The sequence below is a fragment of the Symphodus melops genome (assembly GCF_947650265.1).
Source record: "Symphodus melops genome assembly, contig: scaffold_286, whole genome shotgun sequence".
NCBI classification, from domain to species: Eukaryota; Metazoa; Chordata; class Actinopteri; order Labriformes; family Labridae; genus Symphodus; species Symphodus melops.
This window is the reverse complement of record NW_027636595.1, coordinates 21,855-33,647: the sequence shown is the minus strand read 5'-3', so window position 1 is coordinate 33,647 and position 11,793 is coordinate 21,855. Positions and strand designations below refer to the sequence as shown.

Sequence of the window (11,793 nt, the reverse complement as noted above, 5' to 3'; positions counted from 1 at the left end):
AGCGTCTTTAAAATGATGGCGTCAAACCCGGAGATCTGACTTCATCCTCCGTCTCCGTGAGCGTCCTCAGTTAACTCGTACAGCGTGATGTTTGGATGTACAGAGTGAGCTGGCGTTTGACCACGCCTTCTGTCCACAGGGGGCGCCAAAATCAAGTCAGCCACAAAGATCCTCACAGGATGTGAAAAGACAGTAAACGTGATGAGCTCACGATCAGCTGATCTCAGAGACGACTGATGTTTTTATGAGTCCAAAGAAAAACCAGAGTGGAAAATAAAGATGTTTCAAAAACTGAAAAAAATAGTTGTACTTTTAATTTCTAGTCGTGTGACGTTCCGACTCATGTTGAGTGAAACCTGATGGTTAGATTTATCAGAGTACAGGTGAGCAGACCCGACCAGACGATCACAGAGCAGCGAAGAAGAATCGGACGAGCGTACAAATGAAGAGGAGGCGCAGGAAGGGCGTGGCCTGAAGGAAAAGGGCGGAGCTCTTCAGTATGAACTCCACAGGGTAGTGATCGCTTATCTCCAGCATCTGGCAGACAGAAGCAACAGAGTACAGAGTCCATATCATTACACTGCAGTCGACCCATTTCAGTGTCTTTTAAAGAAAGAACACGGAGGAAACACGTACTTTAGTTTGGGAGATTTTGAACGCTTTGCCAAAGTTGAACACTGTCGCAGAGGCTGGTTTGACCCCCCTCAGGATGGGTTCACCGTGGACCACGATCCTGACACACACACACACACACAGACACACAGAGTTCACATTTAACTGTGTTTGTTCTCCAATCGAAAGAGCCAAGTACACACACACACACACACACACACACACACACACACACACACACACACACACACACACACACACACACACACACACACACACACACACACACACACACACACACACACACACACACACACACACACACACACACACACACACACACACACACACACACACCTGTCATAAGCACAGCTGGTGTCCTCTGTGACGGTCGTGTCCACTCGGTCTGAGATCAGCCAGGAGAAGCGGGTCTGGTACAGGCGGATCTTCTTCTTGTCGCGTCGGTTCATGTAGGCGCAGCCGGCGTGGAACGCTCCCAGGAACATCACATTCTAGAAGAGATGATTCTTCATGAGTCCACAGACTGACGGAGCGTGGACAGAACCACCGTCAGGAGGTAAATCACCTCACCGTGTTATTCCACTTCTTGCTGACTTCCTGAAAGACGTCGTAGAGCCGGTCCATCTCCTGCACCGCCTGTCTGGGCTCCGAGTGCAGAGGAACCAGAACAAACTTCTTTAATGCTGCAGGAAACAGACAAACACAGGAAGTCAAGACAAAGAGCTGGATGTGAGGGAGCCGGGTCAGTCGGGATCTCTGTCCACTCACCTGTTTTCTCGCTCTGAAAATGAACAGCGAGCGGCGCCCTGATGAAGGATTGCTTCTTCTGGTACTGATGCTGGCCGAGCACGCTCACCGTATCCGACCTGTGAACAGAGACTCCGTCTGAGCTGCCATCCAGAGACACCGAGGAGACAGAAGCTCTGAGTCTCACCTGTAGATGAAGACGTACTGCTGCATGTTGTTGGCAGAGTTCCCCAGACTCTTACTGGACACAGACTTGTAGTCGTAGTTCTCGTACCTCGACACACACAGATACCACTTTAAGAACTGACGCTAACTTCAAGATGTACTGATGTTCACATGGACACTTTAGTGCTCTTCTCTTTTTCCAGCCAGCTCTGCATGGGTCTGTAGCTTCAGTGATTAGCCAGCTCTGTATGTGGTGGACACTGTAGCTTCAGTGTTTAGCCAGCTCTGCATGTGGTGGACACTGTAGCTTCAGTGTTTAGCCAGCTCTGCATGTGGTGGACACTGTAGCTTCAGTGTTTAGCCAGCTCTGCATGTGGTGGACACTGTAGCTTCAGTGTTTAGCCAGCTCTGCATGTGGTGGACACTGTAGCTTCAGTGTTTAGCCAGCTCTGCATGTGGTGGACACTGTAGCTTCAGTGTTTAGCCAGCTCTGCATGTAGAGACACTGTAGCTTCAGTGTTTAGCCAGCTCTGCATGTAGAGACACTGTATCTTCAGTGTTTAGCCAGCTCTGCATGTGGTGGACACTGTAGCTTCCGTGTTTAGCCAGCTCTGCATGTGGTGGACACTGTAGCTTCAGTGTTTAGCCAGCTCTGCATGTGGTGGACACTGTAGCTTCAGTGTTTAGCCAGCTCTGCATGGGTCTGTAGCTTCAGTGATTAGCCAGCTCTGTATGTGGTGGACACTGTAGCTTCAGTGTTTAGCCAGCTCTGCATGTGGTGGACACTGTAGCTTCAGTGTTTAGCCAGCTCTGCATGTGGTGGACACTGTAGCTTCAGTGTTTAGCCAGCTCTGCATGTGGTGGACACTGTAGCTTCAGTGTTTAGCCAGCTCTGCATGTGGTGGACACTGTAGCTTCAGTGTTTAGCCAGCTCTGCATGTGGTGGACACTGTAGCTTCAGTGTTTAGCCAGCTCTGCATGTAGAGACACTGTAGCTTCAGTGTTTAGCCAGCTCTGCATGTAGAGACACTGTATCTTCAGTGTTTAGCCAGCTCTGCATGTGGTGGACACTGTAGCTTCCGTGTTTAGCCAGCTCTGCATGTGGTGGACACTGTAGCTTCAGTGTTTAGCCAGCTCTGCATGTGGTGGACACTGTAGCTTCAGTGTTTAGCCAGCTCTGCATGGGTCTGTAAAGCTTTCTGCGTTCTAACCTCTCTCCATGTTTCATCTCCAACATTGATCCTAGTTTGAGCAGCTTTCTGCTGCTGGAGCTTATTAGAAACATGCAGAGGCTTTTTAGCTCGGGTACAATCACTTCTATCTGAAGCAGTTCCACTGCCCGCTTCCATCGCTGCAACACCTGTTCACCTGATAACTGCTCTCATATCTGGCAAACCCAGGGGCGTCCAAAACGGCCTTCAAAGCCCCGCCTACCTTTATCACACAGGAAGAGAGCAGCTCTCTGATTGGCTGACTGATCACAGGAAGAGAGCTGCTCTCTGATTGGCTGACTGATCACAGGAAGAGAGCTGCTCTCTGATTGGCTGACTGATCACAGGAAGAGAGCTGCTCTCTGATTGGCTGACTGATCACAGAGGAAGAGAGCGGCAGTTTGCTGCCACATGAGCAGACTTTTGGTTCTCTGTTTTTTTAGTTTCCAACAGTTTCACACATGCCAACAAAACATGTTAAGAGAAAGAATCGTGTGGATTAGTGTTATTCCCTCAGTCATGCAGCTCGGAGTGAAGAAGCAGCAATAACAATCAAAGTGTTTGAATCAAAGCAGGGGAAGATTGAGCACCATGAGCTTGTGTTAGTCATTACAAGAAACAGATGCTGAGCAAAGCCACGCCTTCTTCTCACTATCTGGGTTCAACCTGGGTTTGTCAGGAGGAACCTGATGCAGCCATCAGTGTGTTAAAAGTGCATCATTTCTTACAATCGTAACAAGGATGCTTTACAAACTGGAAATCTAGGATTGACTGGTTCTCTTGTCTGGATACAGAACGCTGCAGGGCTGCCAGGGGAGGAGAGAGTCCAGCCTTGAAGCCGTCTGGCGACAGTCTTGGTTTCATATCGGGGAACTATGGCGTGATTTACAGAACACACCGTTTAGCGCCCTCTGCTGACTCATCCTGAGATTACTCCAACATACGTTTAGCTCCTGATCTGAACCTTTGTCCACGTTTACTTTGGACTTCCAGCATTGAGAGAGTTTAAGATGGAGATGAGCCGGACAGGAAAGCATGGCTTCGAACTCAGTCCTCCCCGTCTCTCCTTCAACGTGCTGCATCAAAGTCACACTTTACTGATGACACCATGATCTCTGTCTGTGCTGCAGCCACTCCCCCTCCCAGTTACAACAGGACGTCTGACTTTACAGACTTCACCTCGACGGAGCTACACTCACATCAGTGACGGCGTCCTCCAGACTTTCAGTTCAGGTGATCATATTGAAATGTGGATGTCATTACGGACTGATCTGATGGTTCGAGGGTTACCTCATCATCAAGTGTTAGCTCCTATAAAGGCCGTTAGGATTAGTAAAGACATTATTCAGATTGATTGGACTGATTAATTAGGATTAGACGGCATGTCACATGCTCGAAAAAAAATCCACCGTACCTGTCAGTTTCCCTGTTGGAGGCAGACACATACAAGGAAGTATTAATCAACATGATGCAGCGTTAGTGTCACAGTGTTCTGAAGGGGCCGCTTTCATCATCACTCATTAAAATACCAACAGAAAAAAATCAAGTTTGGACAGAAGTATGAGAGAGGGAGGACCACCTGAATCAGAAACCCCCGGTAAGACCTTCGGACTGTTAAAGGAGCAGTCTGTAGCTCTGCCCCCTAGTGTTTAAAATGAGTACTGCAGTCTAAACTCTAATCGTCACAGAGAGCTGCCCCCTAGTGTTTAAAATGAGTACTGCAGTCTAAACTCTAATCATCACAGAGAGCTGCCCCTAGTGTTTAAAATGAGTACTGCAGTCTAAACTCTAATCATCACGGAGAGCTGTCCCCTAGTGTTTAAAATGAGTACTGCAGTCTAAACTCTAATCATCACGGAGAGCTGCCCCTAGTGTTTAAAATGAGTACTGCAGTCTAAACTCTAATCATCACGGAGAGCTGCCCCTAGTGTTTAAAATGAGTACTGCAGTCTAAACTCTAATCATCACAGAGAGCTGTCTCCCCCCTCCTCTCACACAGCTCTGCATGTGGTGGACACTGTAGCTTCAGTGTTTAGCCAGCTCTGCATGTGGTGGACACTGTAGCTTCAGTGTTTAGCCAGCTCTGCATGTGCTGGACACTGTAGCTTCAGTGTTTAGCCAGCTCTGCATGTGGTGGACACTGTAGCTTCAGTGTTTAGCCAGCTCTGCATGTGGTGGACACTGTAGCTTCAGTGTTTAGCCAGCTCTGCATGTGGTGGACACTGTAGCTTCAGTGTTTAGCCAGCTCTGCATGTGCTGGACACTGTAGCTTCAGTGTTTAGCCAGCTCTGCATGTGGTGGACACTGTAGCTTCAGTGTTTAGCCAGCTCTGCATGTGGTGGACACTGTAGCTTCAGTGTTTAGCCAGCTCTGCATGTAGAGACACTGTAGCTTCAGTGTTTAGCCAGCTCTGCATGTAGAGACACTGTAGCTTCAGTGTTTAGCCAGCTCTGCATGTGGTGGACACTGTAGCTTCAGTGTTTAGCCAGCTCTGCATGTGGTGGACACTGTAGCTTCAGTGTTTAGCCAGCTCTGCATCATCTCTCTACACAGCTCACTGATTGGTCCTTTTGCTTCATGACTTTCTTCACCGTGTTTTCGGGGTGTTTATAGTGAAAAGTTCTGTGTCAGGCCAGCAGAGGCCAGCAGAGAGAGGATGATGTGAGTTTAGTAAGAGAAGCTGATTCTCTACCTGTCACTGTACCTGTTGAGGGACGACAGCAGAGATCTGATGGCTTTACCGTCTGGATCCATCACTTCCTGCAGGAGAGTGATGTTACAGCGAGACAGAATCTACACACACACACACACACACACACACACACACACACACGCACACACACACACACACACAGCTGTTAACATGGATCAGTGTTAATGGGGATAGAACAGGAGCTCAGCAGTGACACTGACCCGTGTCAGCGTGTGCATCACTTGGGGTTTCGATGCCTTCACGGAGTCGAACTTCTGCAGCGAGTAGGCACAGATCCTGAACTCTGACCTTCCAGCTCTGCAGACGGAGAGGAGGAGGAGGAGGAGGAGGAGGAGAGGAAGAGGGCACCACTTCATGGTTACACTGTGGACCAAACAAAAGACAGAGTTACTGATGTGCATAAAGAAAGAATTAACAGACAGAATCACTCGTGTCCTAAACTCTCTTTGAAGAAAGATCTCTTCAGACCGCCGTTTCAAACCGCAACATCCCCCCCCCCCCGAGACAGTTCTGCAGGTATGATGGGGGGGACGAAGTGACCCTCCTCAGAGGCTTTACAGAGGAGGGACAGCGCTGTGTGTGTTTGTGTGAGGATCTCTGACGCTGCTGCAGGTGGAGCTCTCTGATTGGTTGAAGGAGCAGATCAGCTGGAAGGAGGGCATGTGTTTTAAACCCTCAGACTTGAGACCAGGAGACTCTGGTCCTGAACTGGACCTGCTCTCATGATGTGAGGTGAGGCCAGGTGAACGAGTCAGTGACCTGACAGACTCACTGATCCAGAACAAGCTGCTGACACAGGAGCTGTAAACACACGGAGCCTGCAGTCCTGAACACAGGGAGCATTTAACTATATATATGAGTCTGACTTTAACATGACTTAGTGTCTCAGACTTCAGGATATTATGAGTCTGACTTTAACATGACTTAGTGTCTCAGACTTCAGGATATTATGAGCCTGACTTTAACATGACTTAGTGTCTCAGACTTCAGGATATTATGAGCCTGACTTTAACATGACTTAGTGTCTCAGACTTCAGGATATTATGAGCCTGACTTTAACATGACTTAGTGTCTCAGACTTCAGGATATTATGAGCCTGACTTTAACATGACTTAGTGTCTCAGACTTCAGGATATTATGAGCCTGACTTTAACATGACTTAGTGTCTTAGACTTCAGGATATTATGAGTCTGACTTTAACATGACTTAGTGTCTTAGACTTCAGGATATTATGAGCCTGACTTTAACATGACTTAGTGTCTTAGACTTCAGGATATTATGAGTCTGACTTTAACATGACTTAGTGTCTTAGACTTCAGGATATTATGAGCCTGACTTTAACATGACTTAGTGTCTTAGACTTCAGGATATTATGAGCCTGACTTTAACATGAACCTCTGAATATAAACAAAGCTGTGCTGTTCATTCATCTAATCATCACTTCCGAGTCTCCTCAATCATTTCTGTGTTCTTAGAACAGGTCAATATAAAGAGCTTTTATTCTTTAACTCCAGAGGGAGGGGAGAGAGAGAGAGAGAGAGAGAGAGAGAGAGAGAGACAGAGAGAGAGAGAGAGGTGTGTGAGTGAACGAGTGGTTGGACTGGTCTGATGGAGTGTGAGCATGTTCAGACATGAAGCAGAGACTCACCTTCCGTCTGAATTCATGTTTCTGTCAGTCCCCCCCCCACACACACACACACACACACACACACACACACACACACACACACACACACACACACACACTCGGTGTGAAGGACAGTTTGTCTGCAATATTTAGAGCTTAAAAACAATTCTTCAAACCATCTTCGGCGGCCAGGACTCATTCAAGAGTCAGCTGGGGCCCTGCTGGGGGCCCTGCTGGGGGCCCTGCTGGGGCCCTGCTGGGGGCCCTGCTGGGGGCCCTGCAGGGAGACCTCACTGGGAGACCTCCAACCAGCATCATGTCTGCAGGTGTCTCCACGGTGTCTTCTTGTCTCTCTCCTACAGACACATCCTTCGTCCTCTTTTCATTTGTTAACATCGAATGCTGCAACACTCAGTCAGCTGGGGGCCCTGCTGGGGGCCCTTAGGGAGGTTTCCTACTGTCAATGCAAAATGTGCACATTTTGTTCACAGCTTTGGTTTGTGTTTGTTAGCCCTCAGGGGCCCATAGCAGTTTCCTCCTCACTCAAAGGAAAGAGCTCGCCTCATGCTGCAGCTGGACGAGTAAAGAGCCGACCAGGTGACCAAACCATGAAAGAAGAGAAAAAGCCAGGAGAGATTAAACCAAAGCTTGATCAAACAATGTGAGACGGCGGAGAGAGAGAGGGGTTGATGCGACTTCTTTCAAACTGCCTCATCGCTCCTTGTCAAAGGTCCATTTGGAGCTGGTTTTATTCTGCTGCTGTGACGTGTGCTCTCAGAGTTCGCAGTGGTCGTATCTTGTAATCGAACACCCAGAGCGTCAAGGTGACATCAGACACATTCCTGCTGTCTGTTAGCAGCTGCAGTAACAGGTTATAGTCCGTTGAGCTGTGAGGAGGTCAGAGGTCAGATTTTTAACTCGGGCTCAGTCTGCTGGTTCATCTGTCCAGCTGTTTACTGAGTCAGCACCGTGTGTGAGGCTCAGGAGACGCTCCCAGGCCTGCAGGTGGTCAAACCAGTCGAGTCACTTCTGTTCAGACCTTCAGCGCTCCGTCAACACAAAGATATGACTTCTACTCAGTTCAGTTGATTATTTTAAAGTTAACCACTGCACTATGAGAGGGAGCCTGCAGCTGTGACATCCTGACAGAATCCAACCACACGGCACTCCCCTAATCCTCTTCAAACTAGGAACCTGCTCACTGAGGGGACAGAGCAAACCACTGTGCAGCCCAGAAGACAACGCAAACTCCATTTAAACAGCGTGCAGGAGCTTTTATGTGTAATCATTAAAGAAATGACTTCATATTTGTTGCTGTGGTGTCAAATAGACATTTTAAATATTTACACAAATCAAAGTTTAGAAATTTGGATTTAGTCTTCACCAAAGTAAGAACTCTGGATCAACGACGCACAAGTCTTAAAGCTGGTTTGAATTATTAACACATCAAGAAGAGTTCTGGGATGTACCTGAAAAGATCCAAAAACAGAAGATTCACAGAAGTTTACGTTCTGTCTGTAAGTGACCCACTGACTCTGAGCTGTTTGCTGGAGCTGCACAGCGACAAGACAACACCTAAACCTCACACACACTCCACTCTCAGCTCTCTTAAAGTCTGTCACACACACTGAGCAGCTGTTACTGGTCTGGCCCCAGTACAGTGCTGGTGCTGCTGGTTCTCTTACCTGTTCAAGTGAGCTGAGGGTTGACTGTGCGCGTCTCTGCTGCTGCTCAAACTCTGCTGAGCTTCCTGATGCTGCTGCAGGGTGGAGGCTGTTACCTGCTGCTGCTGATGTCATCTTACCACCTTCCCTGTTGTCAGGTTGACCACGCCCCTCTGCTACTGCTGCGTTCAATGCAGTGAGAAAAGAAAGGACGTTTTTACTTCACAACACAGCTCCTAGTAGCTGCCTGTCAGGTGCGAAAATCAACCAAAGAGAAGTCTGAATTCTTTGTCAGACATTTCTGTCATTCCTTCAAATGATAAAATGATTAACATCATGGAAGTTCACATAATGCAGCTTTTCTGTTGTTGGTAGACGTAGACAAACAGGGTGAACCTTGTTGCACAATCTTTTCTCAGTGTCATTAAACTCCAGTTTCAACACATCCTTAGAATGATTTCATTATCATGATCCAAACAATTTTTCATTTCTCTCTGTCTTCATTTCAACGGTTTCATTTAAGAGTGAATTAATCCTAAAACTACAATACTGATTAATATTGTAGTTTATATAACAGAGAGAAGGCTGTGTTTTAAAATAACTTTTAAAACTTTCTCCAAAGTTACTTGAAAACGTGGCTTAATCAGATATTTCCATTTCAATTAATTCAGATCCAGTTCTTTTAACGTTCACTTCATTGATTTATATTATTATCATATTTTAATTTATTATATTTATAAATGTTCACAAGTAACTAAATATGACACATTGTTGCAGATTTGTCAAATAAAAGAATAAGAGTACAGTTAACTAGCTATGAATACAGTTAACTAGCTATGAATACAGTTAACCATCTATGAATACAGTTAACCATCTATGAATACAGTTAACCATCTATGAATACAGTTAATCATCTATGAATACAGTTAACTAGCTATGAATACAGTTAACTAGCTAAGAATACAGTTAACTAGCTATGAATACAGTTAACCATCTATGAATACAGTTAATCATCTATGAATACAGTTAACTAGCTATGAATACAGTTAACTAGCTGTGAATACAGTTAACCATCTATGAATACAGTTAACCATCTATGAATACAGTTAATCATCTATGAATACAGTTAACTAGCTATGAATACAGTTAACTAGCTAAGAATACAGTTAACTAGCTATGAATACAGTTAACCAGCTATGAATACAGTTAATCATCTATGAATACAGTTAACTAGCTATGAATACAGTTAACTAGCTATGAATACAGTTAACCATCTATGAATACAGTTAACCATCTATGAATACAGTTAATCATCTATGAATACAGTTAACTAGCTATGAATACAGTTAACTAGCTGTGAATACAGTTAACCATCTATGAATACAGTTAACCATCTATGAATACAGTTAATCATCTATGAATACAGTTAACTAGCTATGAATACAGTTAACTAGCTAAGAATACAGTTAACTAGCTATGAATACAGTTAACCAGCTATGAATACAGTTAATCATCTATGAATACAGTTAACTAGCTATGAATACAGTTAACTAGCTATGAATACAGTTAACTAGCTATGAATACAGTTAACCAGCTAAGAAAACAATTAACTAGCTATGAATACAGTTAACTAGCTAAGAATAAAGTCAACCAGCTAAGAATACAGTTAACTAGCTAAGAAAACAATTAACTAGCTATGAATACAGTTAACTAGCTAAGAATACAGTTAACTAGCTATGAATACAGTTAACCATCTATGAATACAGTTAATCATCTATGAATACAGTTAACTAGCTATGAATACAGTTAACTAGCTATGAATACAGTTAACTAGCTATGAATACAGTTAACTAGCTATGAATACAGTTAACCAGCTCAGAAAACAATTAACTAGCTATGAATACAGTTAACTAGCTAAGAATAAAGTCAACCAGCTAAGAATACAGTTAACTAGCTAAGAAAACAATTAACTAGCTATGAATACAGTTAACTAGCTAAGAATAAAGTCAACCAGCTAAGAATACAGTTAACTAGCTAAGAAAACAATTAACTAGCTAAGAATACAGTTAACTAGCTAAGAATAAAGTCAACCAGCTAAGAATACAGTTAACTAGCTAAGAAAACAATTAACTAGCTATGAATACAGTTAACTAGCTAAGAATAAAGTCAACCAGCTAAGAATACAGTTAACTAGCTAAGAAAACAATTAACTAGCTATGAATACAGTTAACTAGCTAAGAATAAAGTCAACCAGCTAAGAATACAGTTAACTAGCTAAGAAAACAATTAACTAGCTAAGAATACAGTCAACCATCTATGAATACAGTTAACCAGCTACAAATACAGTTAACTATGAATACAATTAACCAGCTAAGAAAACAGTTAACTAGCTAAGAATACAGTTAACCATCTATGAACACAGTTAACTATCATTTCCTCTTGCTACCTATTTGAAAGCTTTTATTACCTTAGTTAAATCGATCAACAGGTAAACCTTTTGAACAGTTATTCAAACTATTTAAGCTGTTATCTGTTACTTGACTTGTATCGATCAGTAACACTAACTTAAAAGCTATTTTAACCATTTTAAATTCTGCACACCTTTTCAATGTTTTGTGTATTACTTCAGGCAAATGATTTGAATCATGGGGTAGAGAGCAAGCAAGGAGACAGGCAGGCTGTGATTGGTTCATCAGAGAGCAGGGAGACAGGCAGGCTGTGATTGGTTCATCAGAGAGCAGGGAGACAGGCAGGCTGTGATTGGTTCATCAGATTGGTACCATGACAGACATTTTACAGGCTTACAAACTGATTATCTTTGTTCCTTTTTTAGAGAACATGAATTATTAATTTCTGTTAGGACCTAAAGACAGTTTAAATCTGGAGGTAGTGACCTACCCTGACTTTAAACTTTTGCAGTTATGAGCCCCAACCTCACCGCTGTTTCGCACATTAATCCTGCCCCCAAGTGGACGGTGAGGATCATTGCATATGTCCTTTTATGGTGCTGTCTGACGTTCACCAGGCCCCGCC

The 11,793-nt window shown here is 44.4% G+C and overlaps 1 protein-coding gene across 4 annotated transcripts; it reads right to left on the bottom strand.

The window, feature by feature from the left end:
• Positions 1 to 6: 6 nt before the first annotated feature.
• Positions 7 to 11,782, bottom strand: LOC306819323 (deoxyribonuclease-1-like 2). 4 transcript variants are annotated; one of them, XM_079373103.1, is made up of 12 exons: positions 11,360 to 11,527; positions 8,904 to 8,939; positions 8,782 to 8,869; positions 8,481 to 8,565; positions 5,670 to 5,832; positions 5,449 to 5,549; positions 1,568 to 1,654; positions 1,402 to 1,499; positions 1,204 to 1,316; positions 970 to 1,124; positions 637 to 733; positions 7 to 537 (listed from the first exon to the last, which is right to left on the bottom strand). In XM_079373103.1, the coding sequence occupies exons 5-12, from the start codon at positions 5,823 to 5,825 to the stop codon at positions 406 to 408; spliced, it is 939 nt and encodes a 312-aa protein (XP_079229229.1). In that variant the 5' UTR covers positions 5,826 to 5,832; positions 8,481 to 8,565; positions 8,782 to 8,869; positions 8,904 to 8,939; positions 11,360 to 11,527; the 3' UTR covers positions 7 to 405. The 4 variants fall into 4 exon arrangements, with proteins under 4 accessions (XP_079229229.1, XP_079229228.1, XP_079229226.1 ...); XM_079373102.1 differs by lacking the exons at positions 8,481 to 8,565; positions 11,360 to 11,527 and adding an exon at positions 11,699 to 11,782 and having other exon boundaries at positions 8,904 to 8,942; XM_079373100.1 differs by lacking the exon at positions 8,481 to 8,565 and having other exon boundaries at positions 11,360 to 11,438.
• Between the last annotated feature and the right edge of the window lie 11 nt (positions 11,783 to 11,793).